General features: G+C 43.8%; 2 protein-coding genes across 3 annotated transcripts in view; one reads left to right on the forward strand and one right to left on the reverse strand.

Moving 5' to 3' along the window:
• TEX14 (testis expressed 14, intercellular bridge forming factor) overlaps nucleotides 1-1,191 on the reverse strand; it is a 37,991-nt gene extending 36,800 nt beyond the window's left edge. Inside the window, exons 1-2 of the mRNA XM_064166136.1 lie at nucleotides 1,077-1,191; nucleotides 647-797 (exon numbers count right to left, since the gene is read on the reverse strand). Of these exons, the coding sequence (XP_064022206.1) occupies nucleotides 647-779 (133 nt within the window). The 5' untranslated portion in view covers nucleotides 780-797; nucleotides 1,077-1,191. The remainder of the gene's footprint in view (nucleotides 1-646; nucleotides 798-1,076) is intronic.
• Nucleotides 1,192-1,380: 189 nt separating this feature from the next.
• On the forward strand, nucleotides 1,381-19,753 carry RAD51C (RAD51 paralog C). Of its 2 annotated transcripts, XM_064166264.1 has the most exons (9): nucleotides 1,382-1,532; nucleotides 2,703-2,961; nucleotides 3,208-3,374; nucleotides 4,339-4,472; nucleotides 7,175-7,306; nucleotides 10,000-10,066; nucleotides 12,943-13,003; nucleotides 15,544-15,604; nucleotides 19,433-19,753. In XM_064166264.1, the coding sequence occupies exons 1-9, from the start codon at nucleotides 1,415-1,417 to the stop codon at nucleotides 19,529-19,531; spliced, it is 1,098 nt and encodes a 365-aa protein (XP_064022334.1). In that variant the 5' UTR covers nucleotides 1,382-1,414; the 3' UTR covers nucleotides 19,532-19,753. The 2 variants fall into 2 exon arrangements, with proteins under 2 accessions (XP_064022335.1, XP_064022334.1); XM_064166265.1 differs by lacking the exon at nucleotides 7,175-7,306 and having other exon boundaries at nucleotides 1,381-1,532.
• Nucleotides 19,754-20,120: the final 367 nt, after the last annotated feature.

Consider the following 20,120-nt stretch of genomic DNA (forward strand, 5'->3'; position numbering starts at 1 on the left):
CACGCCCCCTCATCTGCCTGTTCTGTCTCAGCGGGCCAATCAGAAGCTCGCTCTCGCGTACGCACTCCCCCGCGGCTCCGCCCCGGCCGCAGCTGCTTCTATCAGACCTCACCGCCCACTCCGGCCCCGGCGCAGTCCCCGTTTGCCTGCACACAGCTCTCGGGCAGCTACCCGCTTATACAAGCAGAACGGCGACTTTAGGACAGCAGACGGTACTATTAACACGACATAGAGCTGCAGCAAATGCCAGGTTTCTTTTACAACATTCTCTGCTCTCGCGTGGTTAAAAATCCAAGCGTCACAAATACCAATATTTGAACCACAACTTAAGTGTTCTGCAACCTGTATTAAGCTTAAAATCTCACTTAAGGAGAATATTTCTAAAGCAGCGTTTTACTTATCCAGTATTTCAGTTATTTCCTTACAATCACCTGACAACTAAAAGCTTCATTTTGTATTTATTTTCATCTTTTTAACAATTCGGTAATTAGTGCTACCTACAGAAGAGGCCAAATATAATTAATTTAAAAATATATATTTCACTAACAAATTTTAATTGTACAGACTCTACATTCTTTTTAACCAAAAACATACGGGGAAAAGTAAAGCTTTTCTGCCAGCAGCTGAGTCACAGTTTAACTTTTACCTTTTTTCAGAAGCTTCTTCACCTTTACGTAGTTTCCTTGCCTGACGTACTCATGCAGCTCAGCTTCCAGGGAGTCACCCTTGATACTTCCAAGTTGGACTGGGCAAGGAATTGGAAGTGGGCCTTGAGCCATCCTCTTTCCACAACAGATCTAGAGAAAGGTAAAAAATACCATGAAGCCACTCAACACCACAGCTGAGAGCACTTAATTTCATCTTCCAAATCTTTAGCATCTGATAGATTTGGTTATGGTGGCTCTGCCCAGGCAAATCCCAAGCTGGACAGTTAAAGCAAGTTCTTTGGCTAACAGTGCCCTATGAGAGAGGGCTTGCCCCCGAGACAAACCGAGGGGCTGTTAGGGGGCCCCAAGGAAGGAAAATATGTCCCCAAGGACGCAAAGAGAGAGGTGACGAGGCAAGGGCACAAATACCTTTACAGCCTGTCAGGTGCACAGGCTGCTCCGGACTGGCCAAAACAGGACTAAGCTATCATCGTTCCTGGGTGAGACACGCTCAAGCCGCGCACCCTGTAGCCGCTGGGCCCCACTCCCACGCCGAGTGACCCCTGCCCCGCCCCACCGCCTCGCCCTTAACAGCCGCTCCCGCGCTCCCGCGTGCCGCGCATGCGCAGCCATCACCGCCTGCTCGCGCGCCCATGGGGGCGGTTCCCTGCGGGGGGCGGTTCCCTGCGGGGGGCGGTTCCCTGCGGGGGGCGGGGCTTGTCGCGGCCTAGAGCGGCGCGGCCGTGGCTGGGGGGGGTGCGGGCGGCATGCAGCGGGACGTGGGTAGCCTGCCACTGGCCCCCGCTTTGCGGGTTCGCCTCGTCGCCGCTGGCTTCCAGACGGCGCAGGAGCTGCTGGAGACCGGCCCCTGCGGACTGAGTAAAGGTACCGGCCCGGGGATGGGTCCCTCCCGCTGCTGGGGTCCGTCCCGGCGGCACTGGTCTTTATAGGCTGTTTACCCGGGTCGCGTCCCCAGTTCGAGCAGGTCTCTTCCGACAGCCCTTCCCTAAGCTTTTCCTCTCCCGCGAAATTCCTGTAGTAGCTTGTTAGCGAGGACAGGCTTCGAGCACGGTGCACATAGTTCAATGGTTGATGCATAGTCTATAGCGTGGGCAGGTGAGGCTGAGCCCTGCTCAAGTGGCAGCTCCCTTGAGAAGTGTCACTGGGACCTCAGGGGGAGCCTCGAGAAGGGGGCAAAGCCTGTACCTGATGACATCACCTGTGCCTAAGCTTAAACCAACCAAACAAACAAAAGCCAAACTGCCTTCTGAGACAAGACTGTTGATAGATATAAATGGGACACAGAAAAAAAAGCCCCAGAGGTTTCTGTCTCTTCATTCCCTTTCCACAGCTGTAGGTGCTTTAAGCAAAGCAAACTTATTTTCAGAAAGCTGCCTCTTTCAAGAAGCTCGGATAAGATTTGAACAGGTGTTGCAAGGAGTGTGTCATGATTTTGATTATCAGTAGTTTTAGTACCTGTGATAAGATGGGGTAATAGTTTTGCCTTGAAGACCAAAGTGAAATAGCTCTATCCTGGCAGAGACAGTGTGCAAAGACACACAGAGATATTTGCAGGTATCTCTGTGCCTTGGTCTGTGTTTCACATATAGAAATGATGTGTAAGGTCCCTAGCCCTGGAGTGCCCTCAGAATTTGGAGCACGATCAGTAGGTGTCACTCACTTATTAGTCTGCAGTTGGACTCCTTCACAGGACTTATTTGCTTCAAATGACGTTAATATGGGGTAGCATATTCAGAGCAGAACAGCTGAACTGCATTGCCAGGTCTCACCCACGTCTATCAACAGCAGTGTTGATTTTATTTGCAGGTAGCATACTGGCACCTGAATTCTGAATGCAGGGCAGCATTGCTCCAAGTTCTTTTGAAAATCACACCATTGGTCCCAGAGCTGTACATTGTTAAAGGATGAATACTTGTGTGTGACCCTGCAGAATGATCAGGTTCTCTGAAAGAAGCTGAACTCTCTTTTCATACTTTAAATCACTGCTTATAAAAACAAGGTGATGGTGGCAGTTCATGGTTTTGGCTCTTTTAGAAATTGGGATCTCCAAAGAAGAGGCACTGGAAGCATTGCAGGTTGTGAGGCAGGAATGTCATGGGGATGCAGCAAGGACGACTGGGGGATCAGGCACCACCAGAAAATGCACAGCACTGGAACTTCTGGAAGAAGAGCAAGCTCAGGGCTTCGTCGTCACCTTTTGTTCAGCACTAGACAATATTCTGGGAGGTGGCATTCAGCTAAGGAAAATCACCGAGATCTGTGGAGCACCTGGCGTGGGGAAAACACAGCTATGGTATTTTATTTATAGATTATTTTTGTACAACTGAGAATCACCTTTCTTAGTCTAGTTCCACTGTTTTCTTGTTGTCATGGCTTCAGTCTCTTGATTCTCCTACAGCACAGTAAATACAATTGTGATAATGGCTGCACTGCAACCTGTTCTTTGTGTTCCTCAGCAGAACTGTCACTTCAAGAGTGAGCTGGGAGGGGAAAGCTCTGTGATGTAAAGATTTCTCTTTTTTTCTGTTTTACATGGCAGTATGCAGTTGGCAGTAGATGTTCAGATCCCTGAATGCTTTGGGGGTGTAGCAGGCGAAGCTGTGTTCATTGACACTGAAGGAAGTTTCATGGTAGACAGAGTAGCGGATATTGCCACTGCCTGTGTGCAGCACTGCCAGCTCATTGCTGAAGCTCATGAAGAAGAAGGTACGTTACTCTGTCCTTTCTTTCTGCCTAGGCTGGGGTCTGACTGAAACAAGTGTCTAGTAGGCTGCAGCTTTACACTTGGAAGGTTTCAGCAGCAGTGTTGGCTGGAGGAGTTCTTGTTGCCAGCCTGTTATTTCCACCTGCATGTATTGTACCCTGAACTGTGACACTACATGAGGCCATGCTGCAGACTGAGCTTATCTGCTTTAATAATAATTCTTTTTCTATGATGATATGTGAGTGGTTAGGTATGGATTTTGTTTTACCATTTGCTGATTCTAGCACCTTAGTGGTCAAATTTACAGCAAAACCCAAACATGAATCTGTGAGACTGTGATACAGGGGCCTGAAGAACAGCTGGGGAAAGGGAAGAGGAATGGCAAATTTTAAGGCAGTATTGCTGCTGAAGCACTATATTGTCAAATTGTGGCTGGAATTCAGCTTCTTCTTAAGGTCAGTGTAGCCAAGTGGCATTTGATAAAGAGCTTTGTTCTATAAGTCATCAGTGTCTTGGGAATACTGACACAATTTCTGTGTTGCTTTTAGAGTACTTTATGCAGCAAACTTCTGTTTAAACAGAGGTTAAAGGACACCATATTAAATGGGCTACTGCCTGTACTTTAAACAATGGATGATGAATAGTCACTGTTGTCCTCTGGTGGTGTTCTAGCTTGAAAATGATTTACTGGGAAAGTTCATTCTGCAGAAAGAAATTTTTCATTTTTGGAGCACTCCCTTGGAGGCTCCAGTGTATCTGTGAGCAAATGCTGAGAGAGCATCTGCTCACCACCACCTTGACTTTCAAGCCAGATGGAAGGTATGTTTCCCACAATCTTTACCTTGACTGTTCCTGGGGGTTTTGCTGTTGCTATATGTGGAAAGCATAGTTTGGTAGAATGATGAAAGTAGCACTATGCTAGTACACACTTCTGACTCATTTACTCATCTATTTGTTTGTTCTCAGATCATCTGAAAGCTATGGAGACTTTCTCTCTTGAAAGTATCCTTTCTCACATATATTACTTCCGTTGCCGCGACTACATAGAGCTTCTAGCACAGGTCTACCTCCTCCCAGACTTTCTTTCAGAGCACTCAAAGGTAAGGGATATTGCAGACTTACCAGAATATACTACTCTTCTTCACACTAAAGATTTTCCAGGGATATGAATCTGTTACAGTAGCTTGAGTAGCATCTTGGTACCTCATCAGATTGGCAGTGATACACTAGTTGATGCAAAACCTATTTGCTTCATCATTCCTATCCCAGTTACTCTTGAGAGTATTTTGCTACCACTGCTGCCATCATCCTGAATCTCCACTTTGAGATGAGGATACCGGCTGTATTTTGCCACATGTTGTTACTTTTCTGTAAGCACAGAGTACTTTCCTGTACAAAGAGAGACTCTGAGCTAGGCATGTGTGTGGTGACCATGATGCAGGAGCATTGGAGAGGCTTAGTGTCATATTTTTTTGTCCTAGAGGATCAGAAGTATCCTGCATCATCTTGGCATCCATAAAGTCACAGTCACTCTTTTCCTTCTTTCTAGTATGTCTTCTGTTGCTACAAGCAACCAGAGCCTGCAGCTTGACTCTTGGGTGGACTACAGCCAAAAAGTTCCCTAGTACCTAGTGTCTGTGAAATGCTATTGTAAGGCAGATTTTCACCTCCTCCCTCCCAGATTTCTAAATTCTGCACAGCAGATCCCTCCCTAATGGGATCTGGGGAAGGTGACTTGTTCCTTGTTCTAACAGCACAGATCAGTGTTGTTTAGCTAGATTGTCTTTTCCATTTTTGGAAGCTGTTCTTGAAAGCACAGATGGGTGTCTTACTTTTGCTTAGTGTAGTCTGGTATCTCCCTTTCTCTGCCAGGTACTAACGGTGCCCTGTTGTGTTTGCTCTTGTGGAAAGTACATGGCTTCATTAGCACAGTTACACTGGGATGCAGCTCTCTGGTACCATCTGTGCTGATTATCTGTGCTTGGCCTGAAGCCTGAAATACTGAAGGTTGCAGGAGAACTGCAAGACTTGGTGATTCCTTGGCCAGGCTATAAGTGACTGGACAGATTGCTCATTGCAGTCCAGATCTCATTAAAATTAGTCTGATCCCCCTGTGGGGACCTGGAGCTGAGACTGGGACCATGGGAAACTGTCAGGCTTCAGGGGGTTTTTGAGAGAGACATAGTTGTAGAGAATGTCATCTGGAAATATGAATTAGTTTGAGATCTTGTTAATAATATGAGAAAGACTACACCAGAAAATAATCTTGTTATAATAAACCTAATTCTTCAAGGGCTACCAGAGACAAACTGACGTGGAGAAGGCAAGTGTCTTTCTCTCTCAATGTGGCCTACTTTTGAATACTTTTAAGTCTACTTGTTTGCTATTTTATAACAAGTGCATCTGGGAGAAAATAAATTAAATTGCATCCTACCTGGACACATTATTATTCTGGTAGGCAAGTTATGTAATGATCTATACATTCCTTTCTAGTATGAGTCATGTTTGTACTGTTAAACTGATTGTTCTTCAAGTCAGAAAATTATGTAACAGGAAGATGTAGAGGCTGAAGAAAAAGAATTTGCAGGAAGGAGGAAAAATAAGGAAAGAGAAGGAAATCTTCTTTTAATTATAACTTTTTAATATTCTTTTACAAATTGAGATTGTTTTGCATTTGGAGGCCTTGGGCCATTTCACAGAGTGATGTTTGCTGCAGGCTTGTATGTTCTAGTCACAAAGAAACTTCCCAGTAATGACTTAAATCAATAATACAAATACTCAGTATTCTTGCATTGTTTCCAGTTTGTTATCTTGTGCATTAATGCAATAACTTGTAATACCTAGGAGCTGAGTGACATCTGAGCATGCAGATGCTGTAAGATGATCCATTTCCCTTCTGTGTTTCAGACAAACTTGGGTCATCAAAACAGCTACAACAAATGCAGTAAAAATAAATCAGAACCCCAAAGTAATGTTAATACAGAGTTCTTGAGGGCAGTGAGCCAGCAGCAGCATTGTGCTCTACCTTCAGCTCATTAATGCTACAGAAGACATAATTCAGCAAAGCAAACATCTTCTGGCAAGATAGATGCTCAGCTCCACCACACAGTGTCTGGAATATCTTTAAGCATCTGTTAAAATCCGTGTTTCTGAGCTAGATCACTGATGTAAGCCTGAGAATCAGATGAGTTGTGTTAACAGTGACTACAGACAGCATGTATTCTAATTTTGGTTTGGATTTCATTTTCGAGGAAGAAGGTGAAATAAATTAGGGTTCATGGAGAGTTGATTGAAGTACAATTCTGACGTGCAATGATTTTTGTTTCCCCTCCAGCTTCTCTTCTGCAAGGCTTTCAGTCCAGCCTTTTTATTTTGCATGCTGTACCAGGTGCTGCAGAGATAAGTCAGCTAGCTGTAAATGAGGGAGATCTGAAACTGGGAACAGTCAGAAGGGCAGCTCTGTGCTGCATTAACTAATGGGGGAGCTTAGTGCAGCGTTTTCTTTAAGCTAGTGCAGCAATGGTCTGAGCTAGTGTCTGTGCGTAATGCAGCACTGCACTGAGCAAGTGCACTAGTGTGTGAGGACCTTGAGGCTCTTCACCCTGTGCTCTTGTGGAGTGTTCTGTTTCCAGTATGCAGACAGACAATAAGTGTTATGCTCTCATGCATATCTGAGTAGGAAATGAAAGATTGCCACCACCTTGTATAAAACATTCCAGTGCACTTAAAAAGAGGCCTTACTGCTCTTTGTCATTCACTTGTAGGGTAGTAATGGTAGTTGCTGCTTTTCCTTTCCATTGAGGTCCGGCTGGTGGTAGTTGATGGAATTGCATTTCCTTTTCGCCATGACTTTGAGGACCTCTCCCTTCGAACCAGGCTTTTGAACGGCCTGGCACAGCAGCTGATCATCATTGCCAACGATCACAAAGCTGCAGTAAGTCTGGGATGGGCTTGAATCACAAACTTTGGTACAAAAGATTAAGCAAATATGATTTGTGATTGTCTGCAAATAGCAAAATCACAGAATGTCAGGGGTTGGAAGGGACCTCCAGAGATCATTGAGTCCAACTCAATAAGTCCAACTCCTGCCAAAGCAGGATCACCCAGAGCAGGTCATGTAGGAACACATCCAGATGGCTCATGAAAGTCTCCAGAGAAGGAGACTCCACAACCTTTCTGGGCAGCACGTTCCAGGGCTCCATCACACTCACCATAAATGTCCTCATGTTGAGGGGAAACCTCCTGTGTTCCAGGTTGTACCCATTGTTCCTTGTCCTATCACTGAGCACCACCAAAAAGAGCCTGACACCTTCGTTTTGACACCCACACCCCAGATAATTGTAGACATTGGTAACATCCCCCCTCTCAGCCTTCTCTTCTTCAGACTAAACAGACCTAGGGTTCTCAGTCTTTCTTCATAGATATCCAAGTCCATTATATATCCTCATAGCTTTCCACTGGACTCTCTCCAGCAGATCCCTGTCTCTCTTGAACTAGGGAGCTCAAAACCAGACACAGTATTCCAGGTGTGGTCTCACCAGGGCAGAGTAGAGGGGTAGGAGAACCTCCCCTAGACCTGCAGGAATGCCCTCTGCATTCCTGTTTGCCACTGCGCTTAGTGAATGTAGATGTATCACACAGGCAAAACTGTCCAGATGAAAAATGCCTGGTCTGGCTAAAGCAAGCAAAACTTGCATTCAGAGCATCCTGGGGATCCTCATGAAATGGCAGCATTTGTCCTGCTGGTTCATATCAGCTGTTTTCATGATGTGCTTGGACAAAGAACGCTCCTTTGGTGCCTTCTACCTACAAAGCTCACTCAGTTAAAATACAGCAGAGTATTTAGTGATTCCAACACAACTTTCCACCCTTAATTTAAAAATGAAGTTCTGCCTGAGTGGAGGAAAACCACTTTATCTGTTGGTTTGGCTGGCTCTTCTGGCATCCATGGAAACCCACAGCTTCTTTCCCGGGCTTTGTTTCTACGTCATTTGCGCCAACATGGAGGCAGCAGATCCGCGGCTGCGTAGCCAGCAGATGGCACTCAGAAGCTGCATCTGTTCCAGAAATCGTTTTGGCAAAGTCTTCTGCAGCAGGAAAGCTTTGCTCAGGAACGAGAGCTCAGCTAGCCTCAAAATGGTGCTTGTGCCTGTGTTTCCAGGTGACTTGCAGCCTCATCACCTGCCACTCTCTGGCACAATTGGCTTTTGTTCCCCACTGCTAATAATAAGTCTCTGCTCCTGCTTCCGCTGATAGCTGCAGGAAGGGATGGAGCAGAGAGCCTGGCCTGGGCGATTGGGCTGGCTGCTGTGAGCGTGCCCTCTGTGCTGCCCTGATGTGAGTTACCAAGCTTCTTCCTGCTGGCGTGGGCACCAAGGGAGAAGTACGTTCTGTGAGTGCTTTCACTTACAAACTGGGTACCTGGTGACCTTGGACAGGAGCAGCTCTCATTGTACAGTCTTCATTTCTTTGGTCAAGGGAAACATGCTTAACCTGCCTGTATTGAACAAGCTCGCAGCTTAGCACAAGTGCTTGCTAAATGGCACTGACCTTCAGAAATGATTTTGTTCAGGGTAGCCCTCTTTGAGTTAGTTCCTTGCAGCTTGCATGCCAGAGACTGCTTGTCGGGGAGCAAGGCTGGGCAGGCTGAATGCTCTAATATGGTAGGAAGGAAGTCCCTTCAGCTTCTAAAGCTGAACTCGGTGGGTTGTGCTAGGATGCCCAGACCAGCCCTTCTCCCGCAGTGAGATGGAAAGCCTGTGTGGGGCTGTTACCATCCACAGAGGATGAGTTACTTCTCTCAAGTATGCAGTGTGTGTCTTGGGGCTTTCAGCTATGTAAATGTTCCGGTGTGTGCTCAGTGGAATTGCTTGCTCTAGCACACTTCCCGAACTGCTCAAGCAAGAATCTTACAAGCCTGTCAAACAATGAACCCCTCGGGGTTTAAGATAGGTACAAATTTTTATTTTTCATTTTTAGTGAACTTTGAAATTAATATTCCTGGCTCTTTTCTGTCTCACCCACCCCCACTTCTACCAGGGATCTAACCTAGACTGTCTGTGAACCTCCTACGAGTGATTCGTGCTGCGAAAACACTCCCCCGCTCTGTCTGTTCACTTTCATTCTGCTTAGTGTTGTACCCACTTGCGCATTTTTAGACTCCAAGGTGCAGAAATTCTGTTAATCACTGGGCTTCTGCGTGTATAGAGCAGCACCACCAAGTTCATTTATACCACAGTGACTGAAATCTATCTCTTTGGAGAGGGCTAGCACAAGTCACGTGCATCTAAATACAGATCCAAACAGCATTTAGAAGAAGTGTTCTGCAGTGTGCAAGTTGTGTAGGGTTTGCATTCACTGGGAAGGGAGAAATTTTGGTTTCTTTGAAGTCTTGAATGAAAGAAACCTACCTTCTATGCAAATTGAAAACGTGGTTTGTAGGGTTCTCTTGTTTTGGCTGTTGAGGAAAGCTTGAGGCACCTTTACATTTCCTTCTTGTCAACATAAAAGCTTCATTACAGTTGGCAAGAGTTTTGCCTGAGTAGCTTGAGAAAAGCTATTTTCCCACCAGTATGCTTCTTTGCTGGAGATATTCTTTTCTTTTTGGTTTTGTTTTTTGTTTTCTAGGTAGTTCTGACAAACCAAATGACAACAAGGATTGGACAAAGCCAGTCCACACTGGTACCTGCTTTAGGTAGGTGTTTAGCTTGTGAGCTAAAAACTGAGTTAACCTTCACACCTGTGATTTCCTTTCCTTTGGCAGCCACATACAAAGAAAATGAAATTGCTGAATTGTTGCACCCTAGCAGAATCCATGGTGAAAATACTTGAACCATGTGGAACTGCTGGCATTCCCCTAGCAAGAATGTGATGATGAACAGGTTAAAGCACTAACAGAAGAACACCTCAAACAGTGCCTCAGTTTCCTAAATTCCCTGAGAGCCTTTCAGTGCCTCTCCAAAGCAGTTGAAACTGTTTATTTTGCCATTACATGTGAGCACATTCCAGTAATTCCTTGCAAAGGCGTGCCATATTTACTGCATAGCTGGAACCTTCTGCAGTGATGACATTGAGGGGAGCTCTAGGTGGGATCCTCAGCTACAGCCAACCCATAGTGAGTTTAAGTGTATGTTTCAGGCTGCTCCATTTTGCCCTGACAGGAGCAGAGTACCTCCATAGACTCTTCTGCTGTGGTCATAGGGGAAAAGAGAATGGCTCTTCTGAAGCAGAGAGCTTGACAAATGAAGAAGAATCTCAGCATTTAAATTTTATTTCAGCATGTAACTTTGTATTATTTTATAGTGCACTTAAAGGGCACAGCTTGCCTGTCCACAGCTTCACTTTCTGTGAACTAAATAATAATTATGCTCTGGATGGGAGGGAGGAGAAGGGGGCAGTACAAAGGCAAAGATGTCCTCAGAGTCTGTACAGGCTGTGAAGCATTTAGCACAGATGTGAGATGAACCCAACAGATAGAGACCATCTCCTTTGAGAATGTGAAGAATGTGGAATTTTGAGTTGTGTGTGCAGATAAAGTCCCATCTTCCAGTATCTGACCCTTTCTGTCACGTTTGCCTCTTGCCTTCTGATACATTCTTTTTGGCAGCCTTTCTGGATCAATTAAAGCTGATAGATTTGGTCTGGTTTCCAATAGCCAGCCTTGTTGGAGAGCTGCTGTGTTTATTATAGTCTCAGGGACAGTAAATGATGTGAAGACATTCGGAGTAGGTTGTAATTCATAGATACTGTGTATTGCCTTGCATGTATTTTCTTCCACAAACATTTCATTTGACCATAAACCAATAGTGACTCTCACCAGACTGTGTAGCCACATGGGATTGTTAAAGTGAGTAGTGTGTGCTCTTGCAAAAAGGAAACTTTGTGTCACTTGGCACTACATAGCTGAGCTAAGAGATACTCCCCTCTTCCTAAACAGCAATATCTCAAGTTGAGCATTTCAGAGTAGTACAAAGCTGTTTTCATTTTGATGTGAATTTATTCCACAGACTCAGTGCAAGTATTGAGCTGGTGGATTACAAGGTGATTTTTATGACCCATTCTGAAGGGATGTGATTTCAACAGTCTAATCCTAAAGGCTAAAGAACCTCTTGTTCCTCCAGGGCTGGATGTAGCCAAAGGAACTATTGAAGGAGGGGATCAGCAGCAAAACCCAAGTCAAATCAATCCTATTGCCTCCTCTGAATAGTTTGTTTTTTTTTTCCCCACTGATTGGTAAGCCTTAGAAACAGCCTTTTCTAAGATTTCACAAGAGCAGTAATCTCTAAAGTCTTATTCAGCTTTCTAGCAGAAGGGAAGTTATTAATTATGGGGTAGGGGGGCAGCACAGATGCTGGAAGGTATTATGTCAAGAGCTTTATGAAGGGGACAGCTTGCTTTCCCACCACTGGTAACTAAGCTGGGTGTTCCTAGACATTTCTACTGGATATATTTAGAAAGGAGGTCAAATATTAATCTACAGTCAGTTTAACTCAGAAATACCTCATTTTACAGTCACATCTTTCTCTCATGTTTGATATGTTTGGAAACATTCTGGTGTGGAATTTGTAGCCATTGTAAAATGTGTTTTGATCTCTGACCGTGGAGCGTATCTGATAGCCAAAGCCTTTAATCTCAACTTAGATATAGTGGAGCAAAGTCTGGCAAGATGCCTGGAGGGTCTAGGTCTTCATTACAGTGGAAACGTTTTTTTCCCTTCTCTGAGCTATAATGAATGCCAGAGTACATGGGGCATGTGGGGCTGGTGACATGATGGAGACCCCCAAGTGAATCAGAAGTTAGAGGGCTGTAAGCAGGGAGGCTTGCAGCACTTAACCAAAATGACTGTTTTAAAATGCCATCTATCTTTGGACTACTGACTGTCTCCTGGGATAAACAGAGGAAAACACCCAGTAAAACTGTCTATAAATTGACTGAGCTTGTGCTCATGTGAGAACTGAAACAGTAGGGCTGTTTCCCCTGCTGTAGGCTAACAATCCAAACTCCCTTCTCTCTTTCCACCACCTCTTTCTTTTGGTTGTGTTTTGTGTTTTGCTGTCAGAAGCAGAAGACTGCTTCAGGGGTCCTTAATACTTTAATAATCATTGACTTTCTCCCAAAGCTTGTCTCCCAAAGGGAGTGATGTTTGCTCATAATTACGCCTGAGAGACAGAATATTGCAATTTTGAAGTAGGATTTAGACCTACTTAGTAGACTTCTTCAGTAGTAATTAGAGAAATCTTTTCTTCATGCTGTCTCTGTTTTCAAGATTTGCCTAGTACCTGTCCTTTGTTAGGTCTGTGAAAAATCCTTCTACAGCTATGGAAGTACCACATGCAGGGGTCTGTAGAACTCATTTGAGTGCAAGGGTTATTCCTTGCCTCACTGTATTTGATGAGCTAGTTGTGAAATCCCCACACACGTGAAAGAGATGGGATTCATTACTGCAAGGAAGGTGGATATGTTTTAGTCCTGGGGGGCTTTTTTGGACTCTGGTCTAATTTCAGTTCAGTTTATTGCTGCTGCTGCTGCTGTTACAGGAGATAAATAAAATGACTTGTTTGTGTCATCCAGGAGAAAGCTGGGGACATGCTGCTACTGTCCGTTTAATCTTTCACTGGGACAACAATCAGAGGTAAGTGCAAATGTAGACCAGTAAGGTCCACAGCAGTAGTGACAAGTGTGACACCTGGGGATCTTTTTCAGAGCAGCATTACTGGCCAAGCAGGAATTTTATTTGATTTCTGCCCTTGGTCTGCTGTGTCCCAGGCTACTGAAGGTCAAGAAGAGCTTTCTGGTTGAGCTTAAGCTAATGTGGGCTGAGCTGTTGTGCTGCTCCTCCTCCTCATGGTCAGCTTGCTGCAGTGCTGTCCTTTCTTCCTGTCAGGATGCCATGGCTCATCTAATGACAGCTGCTCTGACCCAAGAACTTAGGATGGGGTGACTAAGTAGGCAGGTTTTTTGCTATCTGCATTTTCTGAGCAGAAAGTAGAATTTCTTTGCTCCAGTCTTTTGGGTTTCAATCTGTACAATGCAAAAAATGCCCTGAGAAGGCTTTTCTACCTAGACAGTGATTCTCAAAAGGACAGACTGTAGGCCTTACTGACCCCTGACCTCAGTGGCAGCTGTTGGACCCTAATCCTTTTGAAGGCAGCAGAATGGTTTCCCAAAACTGGATACCTATACAGATAGCAAGTTAGAGTGACTGAAGAGGTAGACAGCTGTATTTGCTCCCAAGGCAAAGCAAGGTATAGCTTCCACAACACTAAGGGAGGGTAGTTTTAGAAGACCAAAGGAGTGAGGATGTCCCTTCTGAAAACAGTATGGAGTTCTGTCTGTTGCAGTGAGATTTCTTCTGTCTCCAGGGTCACTATTGCAAGCTAACTTCTATTTTCTGGTCTTTTCTATAGTATCACAATGCAGCAACTTGAGATTAAGAAGCCTTGCTTCAATTCCATAATCTTCTGCAAACAGCTAAGAAAAGTGTGACTGGGCATAGTTTTGCTTGCTAAACTTGAAAGAGAAATGCAGTGACACTTTCTTGGGGAGTTTTTTAAATTCTAAGTTTGAAGGCAAAGCAGAATGATTATGGCAAGCTGTTTAATTTGGAATTAAATTAACATCACTGATTAGTTAACAGCTTTTATAAGACAGAAGTTGCATCAACATAATGATTGCAGAGTGAACAAAAGTTAATTTTATATATCAGAAGTAAAGAGCTTTTTTTCTTCTGCAGCACAGCTAGGAAGGCTGGGGATAGAGGTTCCAGAGAGCAAGAGAGACAAACAGGTTTTTATTTACTGTTCTAAATGTGCAGCTAATATGGAGCAGGGCCTGCAGAAGCACAGCAATTCCAGTTGTTTTTCTTTTAAAAGCAGAAGCAGCTGATTCTGTTGCATTTTCACACAGACTCCCTATACTTGATGATCCATTGTGGGTTTGTTGGGTTTGCATTAGGTTACTGAGGCACAAAAACTTGAGAATCCATTTGACTCTTTTTTTTTTTTTCCTTAAATTGTGCTTTGGCCAAATATGATACCTGTCTCTTCTACTACTGAAAATGTCAGGGCTTAATTATAAGGGTTCTGACTGCTGTGAGGAAGGATCCTGTTGAGTCAGAGTCACAGAGCAGAGCTCTAGCTGAGCGATTGTAAAAGCATGGCTTCTGCAGCTTCAGATTTAGGCTATTCTGTGAAGTATAAACCCACCACTTAAATGTTCTGAGGAATTCCCTGTGTAGCTAATATGAAGTGGCAGTGTTCCTCAGGCTGTAATTACGTGCTCTCTAATAGAATGGCACCTCAGGGAGTCAAAAAAGCCCCAAAAATAATTAACAGGATCTTCGGCAGGGTGTCGTGATACAGAGAGCAGAACACTTTCTGTATTGGCTTTATATAAGTGTCAGTTTTGGGGAGGTGGGCATGGTGCAGGCTGGCAGCTGTGGGACTGGTTTAACTCCCTTGCTTTTGAGCTGCTTGGCAACCTCCTGTCCATATTGTGCAAGTATCTATGGGGCTAGGTGCTGCATAAGCACAAATCATGCTGCATTGCCTAGAGTCTGAATGCACAAAATCAAGGAACTGTTAGAGGAGAAATACAAGGGAAATGATTTTCTCAAGGTGATGCTGTATGTCAGTGGCAAGGTCAGACTCAGAAATAGAATATCCTATCCTCTTTCTCCATCCACTAGGTTATATTGACAGGCTTGTGGAAGCTCTAGAAAAGTCTTCCCTAGAAGCATTTGAATTCTTGGGGATACAGAACCACAGAACCATCTCAGTTGGAAAAGACCCCTGGGATCATTGAGTCCAACCATCTCCCAAATGATTGCTTAATGGAGTAGGAAAGAGTTGTTCTGCAAACCTCTTTTGTTTGCATTTTAAAAGAGTGACATTTGGAATTCATTAATAATGAATATTGGTTCCAAAATGTGATCAAATACTGTGGTGAAACAAGGCTAATGTTCCCATTTTTAGTAGGTCCGCATTGTAGTGCAGCTGGCAGGCCATGCAAAGGATGGGAATTTGGCATCCAGTTTGAATAACCTAAATGAAAATACCTAAGAATTCCACTGGTCACCTACCCCGTGACTGTGGAAAATCTGGGTCTGGTCATTTGGTTACTTGGAATGTTTATTACTGTATCCACTAATAATTATCTGGGTTTTGTTTCCAGGTTGGCAACATTGTACAAATCACCAAGTCAGAAGGAGTCAACTGTACCCTATCACATCACAGTTAGTATCTCTTTTGGGATGGGGGTACAGAGATGGGACAGAGTTGTCTGAAAAATTCCTTTACAGCAAACAGACAAACCTGAGAGGGATGTTACCTGAGAAGGTAACCAGCAGTAGTGGGATGTCTCCAGGGTTATTAATATTTTGCACTTTTTTCCCTTAGAAAAATGACCCAGTGTGTTAGTCCTGTTCCAGTGAAACATTTTGATTTCCAGATCAAATTTGCAGGCAGCCTGTCCCCATCTGTTCTTGTGCTGGTACTGCTTATTTTATCTGCCCTTGATGTTAACTTTTGGCCCAAGTGCAATTACAGAGAGCAATCAGGCACTCTCTGAGCCTTCATTCTGGGAGACTTGAGCAAGCCAAGCTGTTTTCTCCCTTGTCATGTAGGTTACTGATTCCCAAGTGTCTCTTCTCTGCATCTGTTTCAGTTATCCTTTCAGGATAAGGGTGACCAGAATCATACATGGTATTCCAGAGGCCTTACCAGTGCTTTGTGCTGTACCTACTTCCACATCTCTGCTTTAAGTGCATTGCCTGATACAACCCAGTTGTACTAATCTTTCATAGCTCCATCCTACCACTGACACTCTGGCCAGCCAATACATACACATTTTTCACTTCATCACCATCATTTGAGGAGCTTCCAGCTTATGGCCTGGAGTCCTTATTCATCCCTAGTTAAACCCTGTGATTATTTTCTTTTGTGGAGTGCTTAGATACATATTAATAAGAATACATACTGCCTAAGCTCTATTTAGGATCAAACCCCCCCCCCCCAGCATTTGACTCTTCCATCTCAAAATGTCAGATACATAGGTACATGCCATAACTATTTGCTGTGTGTCCTCATGGAAACACGTTGCCATAGCATTTCCTGCAGATTTTAATGCTGCCATGAGATCTTCAAAGTGGTGAACAAAAATCAGATTTCTGGGTTTTTTCAGTCCTGAGTGTATTCACCTGGACAGAAGAAATATTGCAGATATATCTAGAGATAGATAGATAGACAGATAGATATGTACTCTTAGTTTTGTAAGGGCTGGAAGGGTAAGTGGGACTGCATCCCAAGACTATTTGCATCATGTGATGTGAGCATGCAGCCTTTTCTCTCCAGCTGACAAACAGATGGATTTTATCCTGAACAATTTAATTGCTTTTCCTTTCAGTTTTGTATGCATTATAAAACAGCTATGCTGTCATCCATATGAATTCACACAATCTTGAAATACAGTTGAGAATGCATCCTAATCAAAGCATAGTTAAAACATTAAGATTATCCCTGTGGTTTTCCCCTTAATCCTTTTGAGCTGCTCCAGCAGATTCTTTAAGTAAAAAAATGTATTATCCCTGTCTCTTTCATGAAATTCAGCTCTGATGGTAACAGTCTGCTGTTATAATTTCTAATTCCCATCTCCATAGTTAAATTGAAAGCTGTAGATACATGTTAGATGTTTCCAAATCTGATCTAGCACATCTATGTATAACCAGCATTAAATATATATATATTTATATATATACACACATAATAAAAAATATAATAAATTCCTCAAACCTAGATCCTCATGGATTATTTAGGCATCTGCCTAAATAATCTTAGCTATGTGGTACCACTGACAGCTGGCTCTTTGGTACCTGCAAGCTGATGGAGGAATGTGTAATTTAGTGACCAAGCTCTAGCTCTTTTTCAGCTGTGTCCTTCCCACCACTCTGAGCCAGTGTGGAAGCTGTGGAACACTCAGCTGTTTCTTTCACAGGCTGATAAGGATTCATTCTTAAATGCAGAATATAGAAATGTCAATTGATTTATGCACAAGGGAGTAAGGAGATCCTCTGATTCACCTACATTTCCTGAGTAATGTGACCTGATTATTTCATTGTGAAAGACAGAGACCCAGGACCTATATTCTGGGTAGGAATTGTGTCTCCCTGTACTGTGGAGGGTCTTCCAGACTAGCAATGAGAATACTGCTCAAGTAATCAAGCCATCTATCTTTGTCAATCTTGATGCAGTTTGTATACAGCAGAAGATGTTAAATCACAGAATCCCAGCATGGTAGGGATTGGAAGGGATCTGCGGAGACCAAGTCCAACCCTTCTGCTAAAGCAAGGTTACACAATGCAGGTTGACCAGGGTCATATCCAGGTGGGTTTGGAATCTCTCCGAGGAGAGATTCCACATCCTCTCTGGGCAGCCTGTTCAGTGCTCTGGCACCTTCACAGCAAAGCACTATTTTCCTAAAAGAACAATTCAAAACGACCATAGACTGTCTGAGCTTTGAAGGTCCCTGGTTCCATTAGCCATGTTCTCACCATCCAAAACCCACTAACAAGTTTACAAATATATACCACTTCTGTTTTTGGGGCACTGTGCCCAGAAGGTATATATGCCTTTAAGTGCAAAACGTCTATACTAAGCAGCCTGCTTTATCATGTCCTGGCCATTAGAACCGTTGGAATGCCTTCCCTGGGAGTCTAGCATGCTGGATTAAGTGGATTCTTGGCTGCAGCTCCACCTTTGTGCCTAAGGGAAATGGCAGAGATTAGATGCAAGCAGCAGTGAAACACTAAACTTGAAGATTCCCCATTACACTATTTAGAATAACACTTGACTTGCTTATTATAGCAGAGGGACTGCACAAATGTTGCCCTTATGGCACCTCTAGCTGTTTACGCCTCTAAAAACATAGCAGGCTGCGTGAGGTGAGGCATTTAGAAATAGAACACAGAGATGGGTGACTTAAGCAAAACACTCTGATTGGGTTTTGTTTTGGATTGATCTTGGTGTGGGACACACTGGCATTTTGGGAAGGTCCCATGTCTGTCAGTAATTCTTCCTGGTTTTTTACACTGCACCGACGTAAAATGTCAGCTTTGCTGAAGGGCTTTCATCCTCACATTGTCTCTACCTAAGCATTTGGGATCCCCAAAGCAAATTTTTTTTCTGATTAACCCATTTTCCCTTCGAAGTCTGCACTGCAGAGAGTCTTCCCTGGGCTGCCAGCAGCACTCCCTGCACAGCATTTGCCTGGAGATGGGCAGACAGTTGCAGGCTTCAGATCTCTGTGTCTTCATCTGCAGTGATGACGTTAACTAATGATTTTCCAGATCTTTCATATTTTAAATCTCCCAAAAGCATTACACTGGGAGCTAAGGTAGCAGAAAATACAAATGGTACAAGCCAAATAGATCACTTTAAGCTCTCTCCTGAGCAGCAGCATCTAGTTTTCACTTCTACATTTAGTTTTTGGCAGTTAAAAGGTTCTCATTCCATTATGTGCCATAAATTACTATGCTGGGACAGGCTTTGCAGTCTAGAGACTAATTCAGATCTGCTGTTCTCTTACAATGTCTCATTGAGGTTTTCAGTTCATTAAGTAGATACATGAAACAAAAATAACCTAGGTTTTAGAACTCACAGTTTTGTTTCTGAAAATGACTGAGGCAATTAATCCAGTCATCTCCTTGCTTCTCTGGGAGCTTGAATAAGGGCTGAAGGATTTGGCTTTTAATTTATTTAAATAGGCAATATAAGTTAATTTACAGAGGAACAGTGTTTGGTAGCCATAGGGGTTATTAGTGGTAAAATGAAAATGATACCTTGGTTAGTGGAAATAAAGTAGCTTAAAACAAATAAAACCAGGAGACATGGTTGGCATGCATGTTGAAGTTCTGCAGTTCTGAGCTTAGCCTGGTCTATAAATGATCTCTGGCCACTCAGCTAAAATAAAGGACAGGACCATGCCTTATTCTGATCTTCTGGGAACTAGTTACTCATGCTTTATATCCACTGAAGTGTTATCACACCAGTTTGCTTGTATGTTACAGCCTCATGGCTTCCGAGATGTGGAACCTCCAGCTGTCACTCAGAATGCACAAGGTGCTGAAATGAACCCTCGCAAACGGCCACGGAGAGAAGAGGAATAGTTAGAGTGGTCCAAGAGTTGAATGTTAAGAAATCTCTGCTACAGGAAAAGAGCTGCATAGTCAACATGCAACCACAGGTAGCCTGAGAGACTTTAATTTCAGTTCCTGCTCTGGATGTTACTTTAACATGAAGACTGCAATTTGCAAATTTCTGTCACAGGAAACTCCTTTGTGTATAGCATTGTTTTATTTTTACAATAAAATCTATGTTTTCTAGGACAAGAGGCCTCAGATTTTTTGGAGAGAGGTGGAGAACACAACTTTGTGTGAAAAAGCAGTAACATGAGCATCTAGCACAGTACATTTCTGGGCCCCCCAGTTTAGGAGGGACATCGAAATGCTTGAGCGTGTCTGGAGAAGGGCAACGAGGCTGGTGAGAGGCCTTGAGCACAGCCCTACAAGGAGAGGCTGAGAGAGCTGGGATTGGTTAGCCTGGAGAAGAGGAGGCTCAGGGGTGACCTTATTGCTGTCTACAACTACCTGAGGGGTGGTTGTGGCCAGGAGGAGGTTGCTCTCTTCTCTCAGGTGGCCAGCACCAGAATGAGAGGACACAGCCTCAAGCTGCGCCAGGGGAAATTTAGGCTTGAGG

Source organism: Pogoniulus pusillus, chromosome 27 (genome assembly GCF_015220805.1).
Source record: "Pogoniulus pusillus isolate bPogPus1 chromosome 27, bPogPus1.pri, whole genome shotgun sequence".
NCBI classification, from domain to species: Eukaryota; Metazoa; Chordata; class Aves; order Piciformes; family Lybiidae; genus Pogoniulus; species Pogoniulus pusillus.